Source organism: Sorex fumeus, unplaced genomic scaffold (assembly GCF_029834395.1).
Source record: "Sorex fumeus unplaced genomic scaffold, SorFum_2.1 ptg000067l, whole genome shotgun sequence".
NCBI lineage: Eukaryota > Metazoa > Chordata > Mammalia > Eulipotyphla > Soricidae > Sorex > Sorex fumeus.
Window position 1 is genome coordinate 3732263 of NW_026606124.1, and position 16672 is coordinate 3748934.

At 46.4% G+C, this 16672-nt stretch overlaps 1 protein-coding gene across 1 annotated transcript in view; it reads right to left on the bottom strand.

The window, feature by feature from the left end:
* Positions 1–16672, bottom strand: part of REC114 (REC114 meiotic recombination protein) — a 96588-nt gene that overhangs the window by 12503 nt on the left and 67413 nt on the right. Inside the window, exons 3-4 of the mRNA XM_056128736.1 lie at positions 12354–12437; positions 2155–2346 (exon numbers count right to left, since the gene is read on the bottom strand). Of these exons, the coding sequence (XP_055984711.1) occupies positions 2155–2346; positions 12354–12437 (276 nt within the window). The remainder of the gene's footprint in view (positions 1–2154; positions 2347–12353; positions 12438–16672) is intronic.

Genomic DNA, 16672 nt, shown 5'->3' on the forward strand with positions numbered 1-16672 from the left:
CCCGAGCATTGCCTGGTGTGGTCTCAAAACCAACCAACCAAACAAACAAAATGTGGACTTCAAGAGATGCCTTCAACAAACTAGCCTTGGAGCAAAAAATGAAAACAAGGGGGGGGTCACCAAACTTAAAAAAGGTTTGGGATGCTGAAAGAAACTCGGGTTAAAATAAGACACCCACTAAACGGGAGAAAATGCTTGTGCATCACCTGGTGAAGGGCTAATTATCTGAGATGTAGAAAGTTCAGAGCCCAGTAACAAAAACCTATAAATAACCACATCAAAAAAGGGAAACTTTTTGATGGACAGAAACTTTTCCTGAAGAAGATACGTAAGATGGCTAGTAGAAAGTGCTCATTGTCACTTGTTATCAGGAAAATGCAAATCGGAATGAGAGATCATTGCACCAGTGAGACTGGAAACAGCCAGTATGAGCAGAGAGATTAAAGAGCAACGGTGTCACAGTAACAATAACGGGAACATTCCTGAATTCACCAGACACTGTATTAGGAACTTGGCAACATTTCCATCTCACCAGGTCAGGTCATGAGTGAAATTTAGTAATGTGCATGAGATCATGCAACCAAGGCCAAGGGTTTTGTTTTCCTTTTTAACTTTCGGGGATCCTCCTAAACGATGCCCAGGGACCCAGGAGTCACTCTGGACAATCATTGGTCAGTGCAGGCCAAGTGACTCAGTGGGTGCACGTGGTGCTGCTGAGACCTGGCAGTGCTCGGGGGCCACAGGGTTCCAGGAATTGAACCTGTGGCTTCGCTCACGGAGAGCATGTGTTCCAGATCTTTGAGCTATCTCCCTGGGCCCCAAGACTGCAATGGAACCTAGATTTTTGTTTTTTAAATTTATTTTATTAGTGAATCGCCGTGAGGTACAGTTACAGGCTTACAAACTTTAGTGCTTGCGTTTCAGTCATACAATGATCGAGTATCCATCCCTCCACCAGTGCCCATTTCCCACCACCAGTGGTTCCAGTATCCCTCCCACCACCCCCACCCAGTACCCTCCACCCTGTCCCGCATCTGTGGCAGGGCATTCCCTTTTGCGCGCGCTCTCTCTCCTCTCTCTCTCTCTGGTGTTGTGTAAACCTAGGTTTGTTTTTATTCTGAAGCCTGTGTACATCAGGATGCACATTGGGCCAGACACCAAAGTACCACTCTCTCTGAAGACAGAATCAAGAAGAGACAGGAAGGTTCTCTTGCACAGTCCACCTTTGGGATATTTCTGTCTAGAATTTCAGACCAACTTTTACAGTCAGAGACCAAGAGCCTTCATTCCCTGCTAAAGCTCGCAACACTATTTGTTATTCCATCAGTTTCCACTGGTCTTTTTGGTATCTAGATGATTGTGGGCCTGATTCAGTTTTAGCCTGATGTACCTGTGTTGCCTAGTTCCCAAGTCTGGGATCCTATTGGTTCCAGTTGTACCTTATGCACGGGTGGACTAGCCTATGATCTGAATCTAAACTGGTCAGCGCAGAGGAATTTGATCAGAGGATCATGAGCACTTAAGTATCCTACAGTAAACTCTCCATCCTTTTACGGGAGTGGGGGGAGGGTATTCTCCAAGAATAGAGCAGCAGCTGATGAGAAGAACGTTTAAAACTAGGCCTGGGATTTCTTTTATGAGATAGTTTTCCTATCCAAGTACTAACCAGGCCTGACCCTGCTTAGCTTCCAAGACCAGGCACGTTCAGGGTGGTATGGCCATAGACTAGAATGATAATTTTAGTATTACGTCAAATGTGCATAAAACATCCAAGTAGAAATTAAGGGGGTGGGGGGTGATTCTAACAGGGCCTGTGAGTGCAGATGCCCTGAAACACAGATCTTGCATGTGGCCAACCTTGGTTCCATTCCAGGCCATGTGGTCCATTCACACATGCCCTTGAGGGCCTGCACGTGGTGATGATTTGGGCGGGGTGGGTTCGTGGGAAGGCCTTAGGGGCTCATGAACCCCACTTTGGAAAACCACTGTTCCACAGTGCCAGGCAAAATGCAGCCAGGACTCGCCCAGTCTAATTTCTAGGGTTCTAACTGGCTACCGGGAGGCTCCACCGTTAACTAGAGTAAGTCTGACCATCAGAGACGTTTTACATCTTGTCCGGGTGCCCTGACCAAGCACACAGCCGGGCTTACTTACGCAGAGCTGCAGTGGGGTGCTCTGTGCACAGTCCCTCCTGGGGCCAGGACTCAGCTGGAGCTCGCAGCCTGTCCTGTCAGGCTCCTGGACGGCCGTGTACTGTGCCAGGCGTTTCACGCAGCTGCAGCAGTGTTCCAGGGCCTGCTGCCCCGTCTCGCCGCCGAACTGCACCCGGAACATCCGGCTCTTGTTCTGCCGGACAGAGCACAGGGGTCGTCAGTGTCCCTCTGTCATGACCTATCACGTGGGGTTAGTGAGCCTGGCAGGGCAGAGGGACAGATACGGGCAGTGTTTTCCAAAGTGGGCCATGCCACCCTGGGTGAGGGGGGTTATCCCGAGGAGCCTTCAGTGTGTGGGGGGTGGGGGGCATTTTCTGTTCTCATCAAGGTCGATTTCCAGGGAGTGCTGAGTACTGAGTGCCGAGTACTGCTGGAAGGGGGGCGGTAGGCAAAGGAAGTTTTGAGAAACTGGATATTCACATGGAAAAGCCAATAAAGTTTCCCTCTCACTTCAGGGAGCTGCTCTTTATACTAAAATTCATTTCCTTCAGGGAACTGGTATCCACAGAAATGGAAAAGCCCAACCACAAAGACCAGGTCACTAAACTGGAAGAGCAGCCTCGGGTCTCTGAAGGAGGATAGCTGCTCTCAAGCAGGAAGCCCGTGAGGGGGACTTGCCATAGTCTTTGTCCCAGTTTTTCCTAACCCTGTGTCTAGAAAGCGAACCAGGCAGAAGTAATTGAGCCAATAAATCCGAAAGGCAAGGATGATGAGTGGGACAATCACATGCTAAAAGCTGATGTGTTTCATTGATAAGCCTTTACCCTTTAAGAGGCCGAACTCTCATACATACCATACAGGGAAATGTTGCTTTAAATTTGCTGTATGAGTTATCCTTGGCAAATGAGCAAAATGGGAGGGCCAATTAGTTTTAAAATCAACTTCATCAGACCTAATAGTTCTCAGATAGAACTAAAGTGTAACAACAACAAGGCTGTTCTTTCAGGAGAAGTAGTTTCCTCTTTATCCACCCTCGTATTCTGCCTAATTCAGAGGCATCCACTTGACACACGCCCAGACAGGGAGCACGTAGTGTGGCTCTTTTTGTGGTCTCCTTTGTAAAGAAATTCTAACCCAGAGTGATGTTACTTTTCATTTCATGAATACACATATCACCTCTAGCTTAAAACATCTTACCCACAGTTATCAGAATCTTGTATGTTCCTATAGGCAAAAATTCCTTCATTTTCTATTTCAATTTTTAGATTAAGTCACCAAACAAAACTACATATTGAAGTACCTGAAAATTCTTGGCATGGCTAAGCGATGATGGCATAGCGTGTTTAGCAAGAGAGAGTGCTACCCCTTTAATGCCACTGCTTGGTTCTCTTCATTTTTCTTTTTTTTCTTTTTGGGTCACACCCGGCAATGCTCACAGGTAACTCCTAGCTCTGTACTCAGGAATTACTCCTGGAGGTGCTCAGAGGATCATATGGGATGCAGGGGATCAAACTCGGGTCAGTCGCGTGCAAGGCAAACACCCTCCCTGCTGGACTATTTGCTCCAGCCCCTCTCTTCATTTCTCAATTCATTTCATCCTTTCCCTCAAGCATAAAAGTAATTCATCATCATTGAAAATCTATGAAAAGGAGATGTTCTAATATATAGAAATAGTAGCATATACTCAAGATATTCTAGTAGATGTTAGAATATATGCACACTTTTATACAACCTATAAAACACATGTTTTCATATACTAATAAATAAAGGCCGATTTGCTCGAGCGGGCCCAGTAACGTCTCCATTGGAGACTTTGTTGTTACTGTGTTTGGCATATCGAATACGTCACGGGGAGCTTGCCAGGCTCTGCCGTGCGGGCAAGATACTCTCGGTAGCTTGCCGGGCTCTCCGAGAGGGGCAGAGGAATCGAACTCGGGTCAGCCATGTTGGCTGCATGCAAGGCAAATGCCCTACCGCTGTGCTATCGCTCCAGCCCTAAGTTTCATATATGTATATTTTTAAATTACTGTTTTGTAAAAACAGAAGTATATGTCCATCATATTTAATGCTGACGAGTATTCCTTTAACTGGCCTCCTACTAATAAACACTTCTTTCCAGGCTTTTGTTCCTATTATAAATCATAAAGCCATAGTAAACACTCTTAACCATACACTTGTGTCCTAAATGCCTACCAGTGGCCAGCCTGGCCAAAGGATCATTCTACTTTATACTTTGTACTGACATGGTGACCTCGACTCCCAGTCATTTCCCTGTGGTTCCGAATCTCTGAGTCCTGTATTCTGTTTCACCTTTTGTTAATCTACAATCTTAACAGATTTTTACTTTAGAGTTTCATTTCTTTGATTGTTAAGTGAAGTTGAGTATTTCTTATATGCCTCTTGGTCTTTCGTACTTTTTCTTTTGCATCTTGCCATGGACGTAGCTGCTTCTAGCTTACCTTATGTCACAATCTTTATCTGGGACATAAAGAAACAACAAATGTCCAAATGCAGCAGTAACTGAGAGCTGGTCTGTAGTACGAGGCTTATCACTGCAGGGTGGGTGGAGAGAGAAAGAGGGTTGGGGGCAGCAGACATGCCGGAAGGCGCAGTGTTGCAATGTCTGTGTATGAAGCCTTGTCATTGTCAGTACTATAAATCACAGTGCCTAAAATTTTGGGGTTTTTTTTGGCCACACCTGGCAGTGCTCAGGGGTAACTTTGGCTTTGTGCTCAGGGATCACTCCTGGTGGGCACAGGAGGCCATATGGGGCACCAAGGTTGGCTGCCTGCACATTGTGCTATTGCTCCAGCCCCCAAGGTTTTTTTTTTTTCCAGGTATCTATAGATGCACAGCAAGGGGGCAACAAAGGGGAACCAGCAACGCAGTGAGAGAACAGACCCACACACGTGGCTTTGTGTGAGGAAGGGCTTGAAAAGGAGGGGCTTTGGGGATCCTAGGCAGAGGGAGGTGGGTACACCGGTGAGGATTGTGGTGCCGGAATTATGTACGCAGGAAACCAGCACTAACAACTCGTAAATCACAAAACCTCAATCAGTAAAAATTTTAAAATGTTACTGTGAAATTCCCTATATTTGCTATGTCTAGTAGAATTCTCTAATTACCATGGTTATGCATTTCGAGTAGTGATCACATTACTGCAGCCCCGAGCTAAATGAAAAGCTACAGGAATAAACAATGAATTCACATGTAAGCAAGCAAAGATCAGAGACCAAGTGGCACCTATGTGTGTCTTCATAAGAATGATTCTGGAAAGTCGGGTTTTCTTCAGAACGTTGCTCCCTAAACGACAGGGTAGGCTAAATTGTATGTCTGATAGCCTAACACAAGTCTTGTTCCGTGTTCGCTTCTATAAAATTCTGATAGATTTTGAGCTTATCATTTGAAGCCAGAAATACTACTTCAACGTGTGTGAACTCTAGATAAAAACCAAGGTACTTCCAGAAAAATCGGAAAGTGAGTTACATCTTCACCCCATATCTTCAGTGCCCTGAAGTACCACAGTGGAAAACCATTTAATAAGCTAACGAAAACGACAGCGAAGTTGAAAGTTTTGAGATTTCTTTTAATGCCATAAATGGAAGTCAGAGTTCCTTGCTATGAAATGAAAGTTTTTCAATACACGTTAATAACCAGAGACCGCCCTGAATAAACAGTCTCCAGTTTCTGTCACCTAAGAAGAGTCCCTCCAAATTGTTGTATTTTAAAGGGGGGCTCACAGGATAAATTGTTCCCATCCTACTTTGAAGCACTTAGGCATAAGTCATTGCAGCTAACAGAAAATGCCCTTTGCAGAGACTCTTCAGAAAACAAAACATGGAGAAATGCTTGTCTCTTTGTCCTTAACCCAGTGTGGGAGGCATTCAGCCCTCTGAACTGACTCGGGGAACAGCCTCTCCACCAGCAGAGAAAGGCTGCTTCTGGTTTGTTTGTTTTTTAATTTTCAGAACATCTTTATTCTTGTCTGCCATTTTTTTCTGAGGCACAGTGATTTTCAGTACTGTGTGTTATAGGGTCTTATACATACAACGTTCCAGAACCACCAGATTGCCTGTTCCCCTTTGCCACCACCTCAGTGTCTCTGTGCAAGGTCAGCTCTGCAGGCCAATCCTGTTCTGAAAAACCTGTTTCTGAAAAGGACAGCTAAGTTGAAAGTTTTGCGATTTCATGTGTGGGGAGATTCTGAAGCTGAGACTCCACGGCAGGCAGGCCTGGCCTGGAAAGCATGCCCAAGATGGGTGCCCAGAGACAAGAGACACCCCACCAACTTATGGCTTTTCCTGCTGGCTTTAGATGCAGCCAACAGAGCTGGGAGAACGTCCTGTCCTTTGGGTCGGGGTAGAGCTCCCTGCTCTTCCTTAGCCTCTAGGGCCCCCATAAAAGGCAGTTTCCCCACTAATAGTGGGTCTTTCTACTGCAGAAATATGGAGGGAAAGCACAGGAAATAGACTTAACCAGAGAAGGAACTTCACGATTGCTCTGACTCTTCGCTTTCAAACTGGGAGGTAATGCCAAAATATCGAGGCCAGAGAAACCCAACAAACGTGGAAAAGTTCAGCGACTTATTAAGGATGAGAAGCAACATGATCAGGGGTTGCATTACTGCTCTGCATTACCCCTACCCTTGGGATGAGGATGTCGATGGCTCCTTGAGCTGATCAGCGAGGCCCCTGGGACCAGCATCACAGAAGAGCAAAAGCAGCCCACGTGCAGACAGAGCTGACAGTCTAGATGGTTCAGTCAGGGAGGAAAGAGAGCCTGCGTGAGTCACATGAAGTTACTGTGAAGAAAATGAATATTTTTCCCTCAGAATACTTTTAGTTGTCAATGTACGCAATGGTCTTTTTAAATTTTTTATTAGTGAAACTCCATGTGGTACAATTGTTGACCTTACAAATTTTTGTGCTTGGGTTTCAGTTATACAATGATTGAGTACCCATCCCTCCACCGGAGCCCATTCCCCACCTCCAATGCTCCCAGCATCCCTCCAACCCCCTCACCCCCTCATTCCACCCCACCCCTGTGGCAGGGCGTTCCCTTTTGTTTTCTCTCTCCTTTTGGGTGCTGTGGTTTGCAAATGAGGCACTGAGTGGCTACCATGTTCAGTCTATAGTCTGTTTTCAGCATGCATCTCTCATCCTGGGAGGGTCCTCCCAACGCCCTTTACTTGGTGCTCACCTCTCTATCTGAGCTGCCTTCTCCTTCAGCATGTGCGGCTGACCTCCAAGCCATGGAGTGAACCTCCTGGTATACTTCTCTTGGCCATTCTTGGGTGTTACTCTCCCAATTTGTTACTTTATATTCCCCAGATGAATGCAATCTTTCTATGTCTGTCCCTCTCTTTCTGACTCATTTCGCTTAGCATGATACTTTCCATGTAGTACCACTTGTATGTAAATTTCATGACTTCATCTTTTCTAACAGCTGCATAGTACTCCATTGTGTAGATGTACCAGAGTTTCTTTAACTAGTCATCTGTTCTTGGGCACTCGGGTTTTTTCCAGATTTTGGCTATTGTGAATAGTGCAGCAATGAACATAGAAGTGCAAAAGTGCAAATGGACTGTTTTCCAAAAGGGCTGAACCAGTCGGCATTCCCACCAGCAGTGGAGGAGGGTCCCTTTCTCGCCACATCCACGCCAGCACCAGTTGCTTTTGTTCTTGTGGATGTGGGCCAGTCTCTGTGGTGTGAGATGATATCTCATTGTTGTTTTGATCTACATCTCCCTGATGATTAGTGATGTAGAGCATTTTCTCATGTGCCTTTTAGCCATTTGGATTTCTTCTTTGGGAAAGTTTCTGTTCATTTCATCACCCCATTTTTTGTTTTTGTTTTATTAGTGAAACACCATGAGGTACAGTTGTAGACTTAACAAGTTGTTGTGCTTGGGTTTCAGTTATACAGTGATCTAGTACCCATCCCACCACCAGTGCCCATTCTCCACCCCCACCAATCCCAGTATCCCTCCCACCCCCATCCCCCACCCCACCCTGCCTCTGTGGCAGGGCATTCCCTTTTGTTCTATCACTCCTTTTGGGTGCTGTGGTCTGCAAAAGAGACATTGGGTGGCAATCATGTTCGGTCCATAGACTACTTTCAGCAGGCATCTCCCATCCTGGGCAGATCTTCCCAGCACCCTTTATTTGGTGCTCCCTTCTCTATCTGAGCTGCCTTTACCCCTAGAGTGTGCAGCTGGCCTCTAAGCCATGGAGTGAACAACCTGGTATTTATCACAGCTGTTCTTGGGTGTTAGTCTCTTATTTTGTTACTTTATGTTACCCAGATGAATGCAATGTTTCTATGTCTGTCCCTCTCTTTCTGATTCATTTCGCTTAGCATAATATTTTTTATGTAGTACCACTTGTATGCAAATTTCATAACTTCATTTTTTCTAACTGCTACATAGTACTCCATTGTGTAGATGTACCAAAGTTTCTTTAACCAGTCATCTGTTCTTGGACACTCAGGTTTTTTCCATATTCTACCTATTGTAAACAGTGCTGCAATGAACAGACAAGTGCAGATGTCACTTCGACTATACTTTTTCGCCTCTCTGGGGTATGTTCCCAGGAGTGGTATTGCTGGGTCAAATAGGAGCTCAATTTCTAATTCTTTGAGAGTCGTCCATACTGTTTTCCAAAAGTCATCACCCTAGTTTTTGATGGGGTTAGATGTTTTCTTCTTATTGAGTTCAACCGCTGATGGGATTACACGGCGCCAGGGGGCCAGGTGGTGGGTGTGACCCCCGCCTACTGGAATTTGGAGGATCTGGGTGGAAGATGCTCGACTCCAAATCGAGTAGGCTTGGAGGTCTCGGCCCCGGAACCCACGTGGCTTTGTCCCTCTGCCAGTACCTTCATGTGTGCGGAGAGTGGTCTCAGCATGGTGGTGGCTGGTCCTGAAGGTCTTCGGCTGCCGTAGCCCTGGTCGGGGCAGGGAGGAAAGCTCAACCCGCTCCCCTCCAAGGGACTCCGGGAAGGAACACCCAGGCGCGGGGGCAGAGACTGCACTGTTCTCGTCCGGGATCTGGATTTTATAGTCTCTGAGTCTTGGCCAAGACTCAGAGACTATAAAATCCAGATCCCGGAACCGCGCGGCCGCATTTGCGGCCGCGCGACATCTTATTATCTCATTCCTACTTTGGACAAACTTGCAGGCTATCGAATGTAGCCTGCCCACAGGGCAGAGTCTGGCAAACTCCCCGTGGCCTACCAAATATGCCAAATACCAGTAACAATGATGGGTCTCATTCTCCTAAAGAGCCGTGAATATAATCTCAGGGCTAGGATGAAAGAGACGTTACTGGGGCCTGCTCGAGGCAATCGACGATTAACAGGATGATGAAATGAAAAAATGAAATGAGTTCAACCAGTGCTATGTATGTCCTTGATATCAACCCTTTATCAGATGGGCATTGGGTAAATATCCTTTCCCATTCTGTAGATTGTCTTTGTATTCTGGTTATTGTATCTTTTGAGGTGCAGAAGCTTCTTAATTTAAGATAGTCCCATTTGTTTATCTCTGTTTCCACTTGGTTGGTCAGTGGAGTCTTTGAAGATACCATTAGCCTTAATATCCTGGAGGGTTTTGCCGACCTTGTCTTCAATGTACCTTATGGATTTTGGCCTGATGTTGAGATCTTTAATCCATTTTGATCTGACTTTGTGCATGGTGTTAGGTCGAGGCCTAAGCCCATTTTTTTTGCATGTGGTTGTCCAGTTATGCCAGCACCATTTGTTGAAGAGGCTTTCCTTGTTCCACTTCACATTTCTTGCTCCCTTATCGAAGATTAGATGTTCACACATTTGGGGTTGTGTGCACGGATATTCCAGCCTGTTCTATTGGTCTGCGGTCCTGGCTTTGTTCCAGTAAGCAATGGTCTTTGTTACATGCCCTGTAGCACTGTTGTCCTGTTTCATTGATTTGCTCGAGCGTGCACCAGTAACGTCTCCATTCGTCCTTGTCACGTGCTAGTGTAGCCCAATGGCATCTGCTCGTTCCAGGAACATGAAGTGAGACTTGTTCTTACCGTGTTTGGCATATCGAATACACCATGGGTAGCTTGCCAGGCTCTGCCGTGCAGGCAAGATTTTCTCGGTAGCTTTCTGGGCTCTCCACGAGGGATGGAGGAATCGAACCTGGGGCAGCCACGTGCAAGGCAAACACCCTACCCACTGTGCTGTGCTCCAGCCCCATGACATGACATTTGGTAAACGAAAGTAGTTAAAGTCAAGAGGCACCAAAGGACACCTTCGCCAGATACAACCAAAGGAAGACCCTGTTGTTAGTATTATCCAGGAAGTAGTTTAAAGGAGAGAAATAAACCCATGATCTTAACAGGTATCCAAAAAAGGATTCAGTTAAAATTTAATGTGTAATCCCTATATTAAAAATATAAGCAAGTGAAGAAATGGCTTGCTTTAATGGCCAAGAATACCCCATCAAGGGCCAGAGTTGATCCAAACATCTACACCCACTTCTCATACAAGGCGGCGAGATAGCAGGGTGGCACTCTAACCGGATAATTACCATGTTCTAGATGGTCTAAATCATTCAGTAAGAGAAGAGTAGCAAATAGAAACAAGCAAAATTGTCACTGTTGGCAGATTAGAACATTACTTTCCTACAAATTAAAAATCTACCAGTTAAGCTAAATTTAATTAATTCAGAAAAATATAACAAGCAGCTAGAAATATCTCCAGTGTAAAGAATGCAATTCACAATAGACAAAGCTCCTAGCATTAAGTTATTTGAAATAAAAATCTATACAAAAATTAAAATTTGAGGTTAAAAATGTACTCTAGATTGGATATATATCTTACATAAATATACATTTCTGTAACATTAAATTCTTTTTCTTTTCTTTTTTCTTTTGCTTTTTGGGTCACACCTGATGATGCACAGGGGTTACTCCTGGCTCTGCACTCAGGAGTTACTCCTGGCGGTTCCCAGGGGACCATATGGGATGCTGGGAATCGAACCCGGGTCGGCCACGTGCAAGGCAAATGCCCTACCCGCTGTGCTATCGCTCCAGCCCCTAAATTCTTTTTTTAAAAAATTTATTTTTATTGACTCACCTGAGAAGTCCAGTTACAAAGTTGTTCGTGATTGGGTTTCAGTCATACAGTGTACCTGTCCCTTCACCAGTGTAACATTAAATTCTACATTACAGTGTCAAAGTTCTCTGAAGAGAAAGATGAAGTAGCATAGCAGGCAGCAAAGGCTCTGCACATGTTTTGTTTACAGGAGCCCTGGGTTTGACCCTGGAACTACATCCTAAGCACTGCTGGGTGTGGCCCCCAGTTTTTTTCAAACGTGATTTTTAGGGGCCAGAGAGATAGTACAGCAAGCAGGGCACTTGCCTTGCATACGGCTGACCCAAGTTCAATATTCTGCACCCCATATAGCATCCTGAGTACAGCCAGGAGTAATCCCTGAGTGCAGAGCCAAGAATGAGCACTGGCAGGCAGGTGTGGCCTAAAAGCCAAAAAAAAACTTAATTGATTTTTATTGGTGAAAAGATACATCTCTGTGGTCTCATGTAGACAGCCTTCAATAGAGAGATGTTAGGTTTCTGCTAGAGGTCAGTGAAGATCCTTGTAAATTCCCAGAACTTCTGACTTTCCTGCAGACCCTTTGGAGGGTCTATGAGCCTGGTGAAAACCCCTTTGTCAGATGCTCATGAAGGAAGACCTCTTTCAGCGCTCACTGGATAAGCCCTCAGAATGAGGATCTCTCACCTAAATTTCAGTATTATCCACTCCGTGAATGATAACAGATTGGTTATTATAGCTATTTTTGAAAGAAGATAATCCAAGTGATTAGTCTGCAGGTTTCTTTGATGAGGATCATTCTTTACCTTTAATACTGCTCGAAAGCAGAGAAGAGGGATTTTCTTTTCGTATTGAAGACGAGAAAAATGAAAAACATTCAGGGAGGCATGGGAAATGACACCCCTTCCCAACACAAAAACAGAAGATAGACAATACTGGCCCCGGCCCCTCCCCGCCTGTGCAGGGACAGAGATGGGTGCATGGCTCCATTAGTGTCACCTGCCGACCCTAGCTCATGGTCCGCTCAGCATGTCTTCCCTAGATGCGCATTCTCCCAGCCCCCCTCACCTGAAGGGGCTGCCCCTCCCCACCCCCACAGGGCCATTTGCCTGAAGCAGCGTCTTGCCTGTATCGTGGTCCCAAACAACAGGCAGTCCCTCCGCCTCACAATCTTCAACCAGCTCTTGCTGCCGATGAGTGAAAACCCTTCCTGAAACAAAGCGATTAAGCAAAATTAGAAGCAGAATGGAAAAAAGGAACACGAAGAATAGCCTCGTGCAGCTGCTTCCGCTGAGAAAGCCTTTGGTTGTGTGTTTGTTTATTCTGTAAGTTAAGCACAGAAGTGACTCACTGTCACCAACTGCCAAGGACCCTTTGAGACGCCCTCATGTCCAGTGTTCTTCCCGCACCAGGACGACAGCAGCTTCCGCTTCAGTTCCTTTCGTTAATCTCTGCCTTCTCTGAGTCAATAAAATACTAAAGAGAGTGAAAATACTCAGATTTCCTATAAGATGTACTTTATGCCTCTAGACTGTGCCAAAATGTGACTTTATGTCATCCCTCGAAGACAAGGGTTTCTATTAGCAAGAGTTAGTCTATAGAGCGACATGTCTCTTTGTGTGATATTCCTGTTCACACTGATATGAGTGGAAAAATTGAAGCCATTTGTTTTGGAATGTTGCATATCTGGTTCTTTGCTTCAGTCCAAAATAACACGAAGGCAGAGAGAGCAGCAGAGGGCATATCATCTCAAACTGGAGACAGGCCCTAAGCCTGGAAAGAAGAACTTCCCTGTTGCTTATTTTTATATAGAACTGATAAATGATTATGGTAGATGGCAAACTCAGTTTGTGCGAATTTCCTCAGGCAGCCCTTGAAACTCACCTCATGAGACTCATAAGCTCAAGGCTGCAGGCCCAGAACTGTTACAGCCCATCGCAGCCAGGGGACCTGAAAAACTCTAGATTTTAAAAACTGATCTGGGCCAGTGAGAGTGCAGTGAGTGGGAGCATGTGCTGTACCGTCAGGAGGCCCGGTTTCACCTCCAGCTCCTCACAATCCCAGGAGCACTGCCAGCAGGAGTCCCAGTGCTGAGCAGGGAGTGACCCTTGGGCACCATGGGGTGTGATTCAAAGCTGCTGTGGTTTTTATTTCTTCCAAAGCCGTCTCCCTGTTTTTAAGATCCCCTACTTTAAGGCTGATCCATCTGGCGAATCGTTCAGCTCAGCTGCTCACACCTCCTGGGCATCCCTGCCTGATTGTCAGAAAGCCTGAAGCCACCTGTAACATGTGCAGACGCCTGCAGCCTGTGTGCTTGCCAGGGCTCAAGTCAGGACACAGAACGTGGCCCAGGGCTGGAGGATGCATCTGACTGACCCAGGATGCTGGTCCCCATGAGTGTCTGGGTCCTGGCTAAAAGTCACTAGCAGCTGAGGATGGGAAAGAGTGGGCCACTGCCCTGAAGCGCGGCCTGGGAGGGAGGAGAGGCAGGGAGCGCTCTGGGAAATACCAGATTACTGTCAGGTAACAACCGAGAAAGCAAGTTGGGCTAGAGCAGGGTGGACCTCAGTGGAGAATGGTCCACAGGGCCAGGACTCAGAGAAGGAATGAAAATGAGTCAGCAGTCAGTGTGTCCTGCAGATGCCTGTTTCCATGTCTGCTCCCACCCCTCCCAGGGCCACTTTATCACGAGAGCCCATGAGCACAGGCACTGTGAGTATTCACCAAGCAGAGTGGAGTGTGGCCCTCAACACCCCCATTTCCTCGGTGGATGCTTGGATACCTCCCTCATGCTGTCCTGCTCTGGCACAGTCCACCCAAGGTGGCCAGGATGCCACATGATTCTACACCCTGGAGAGCATCAAGATTGAAATACCCATGTTTTTCTTGGCTGTGTGATCACAGACATGTGTCATAACAAAGCTGAGACCAAAAGGAAGCCAGGGCTGGACACAGAGTGCAAGAGAGAAAGCACTGACTTACATGTAGTTGACCAGGACTCAGTCCCCAGCACCCCAGAGGGTCTCCTGAGCCCTACCAGCAGTGATCCCTGAGTAGAGAACCAAAAGTAAGCTTTGGGCACCCGCTCAATAAAGAAAGTCAGCAAGTGAAGAAAGGACCCAAGTAAATATATTCAGAGCTCAGGTGGGTGCAGACAATCTAACAGCCAAGGATGTGGGGAAGTGGCCCCTGGCCTCTCTCTAACCAAATCTGCTTCCTTGAGCTGGGAGCGACTTTCTTTCGTGCTCAGGCACACTCGGGTCTGACTTTATCTCCCGGTTTGAGTGAGCGAACCTGGAGAGGGATCACAGGGGTCGCTGGCATTTGGCTAGGTCAGTGATAAAACCATGCTGGGCAGAGTCATTAAGTCCCCTGAAGAACACGTGGCATTTGACTTTAATGGAGATGACAGTTTAAAATGCTCTCACCTGCTGAAAAAGACCCTGAGTCAGAGGAACATCGGTTACAAAAATAACTCAATGACAAACCTCTTGACTGTCCACCTAGTGCCCAAGCCCTGGGTATCATCCAGCTTACTGATGACGGCGAGGGGTTGAGGTGCCAGGTGAGCGACTGCAGAATGAGAGACTGGCATAAGCTTCGGGATTGTGTTTCTAAGTCACCTGCCTCGAAGCTCAGTGAGGTTTAAGCTACACTGAGGGATGGGGGCGGCGGGGAGGAGCTGCTATCGAGTGGGAAAATGCCACGAGAAGAATGGCACAAGAATCGGGATTTTTTAAAAACCAAACTTTCAATAATGGGAACATTTATTAAGTTAATAAAGGTGTAATTGAGGTAGATAGAAACCACTTAGAACAGTTCTGAGGCTCTGAATTCAAATTTAGATGTGAAATTATTTCCACTACATTCAGAAATAGACACTATTATGTTTGCAGAGGGGAAATAGGTCCACTTTGGAAATCTTAGCATTTAGCAGGAAGATAAACAACACCCGGGGCCTGAGACAGTCACTAATATGCCTTTTCAATAACTATTGCAGTTTTCCTGGCTTATAAGATGATACAGGCACTTTGGTTTCATATGGGAACATTGTTTAGAAGGTGTAAAGTTAGCAAAATAGGGACCATGCTTTGGGGTGCTTAACATCAGAATCATGCCATGGAATGTTACAGTTTGTCCCCAAATTGTCTGTTACAAATGTATTTTGTAGCTGGGCTCAAAGTCAATGGCTTATGCTTCCTGCCCTACCAGGGCCTACCATCTAGAGCAAGTTCTTCTCGGCCTTTTTCTAGTGGAGTCCCCTTCCTGCCCCATCTCCTTCTTGTGACTTCCCCCCCTCCCCACCCTCAGTTCTACCAGCTGCTCCGCTAGTCTTGTGCCCTGGCTTTCCAGTTACACGACATTCACCCATGGTGCCCTTGAAATATCCAAGGTAGTGTGGTGGGAGGGGGAGGCTACATCACCTCTAGTTGAAGACACTAGGAAAAGAAAACATAACCATATAATAATAGTAACAATGTGCAAAGTCCCTTAAATCTACAAAGTCATCACTGTCATCCCCGCTGTTCGTTGAGTTACTTGAGCGGGCACCAGTAACGTCTCAATTCATCCCAGCCCTGAGATTTTAGCAGCCTCTCCTTATCTTTCCCAACGCTGCCATATTAGAGGCTCTTTCAGGGTCCAGGGAATTAGACCTATTACTGTTACTGTTTTGGGCATATTGAATACACCATGGGTAGCTTGCCAAGCTCTGCTGTGCAGGCGGGATACTTTCAGTAGCTTGCCAGGCTCTCTGAGAGGTATGTCCGTGTGTAGATGGATAGACGGATAGACAGACAGACAGACAGACAGACAGACAGACAGATAGATAGATATTCATATATATATTTCTCTCTATGATTTGTTGCCTGTCTGAAACCATCAGATATGGTGTGATAATTATGGAAAATGGGTAGGGAATGTCTTATGATGTGTTGTGGCTGCGTGGTCTAGGAATATGTTCACTCATATGTGAGGCTCAGCCCGAGCATGTGGAAAGCGGCCTGGAGTGTGGCAGCGATTGGGTAGTGGATGTTAGCTGCCAGGGCTGGGTCCCGTGGGGTAGGGAGGGCTGTCACCCACCCCTCTCTGGGGCGCCCCGAGTGAAAACAGCCTGGCGCGGAGTCCCGTGGCATGGTTTTGGGGGCCTCATTTTATGCTCCCTTCTGGGAGAAGCAGCCATGAGTTCTGGAGGGTGGCTGGTAAGATTATCTGGCGCCGGCAGGAGGTGGGGTGTGTCACATTTCTTATACATGGTCATAATTCTTATATGTAGTCGTTAATTCAAAACTTAGTGCTGTAACTGAAGTGGAAAGAAGAGAGTTGGCCACTTTCTCCTGATCCAACTCTGCCACCCTGGGACTGGCTGGGAAGGCTATGGCTGATAAAGTCTGCAATGAGCCCCTCAATGACACTGACCACGAGTCCCGCAGCCCCACTAAGGTA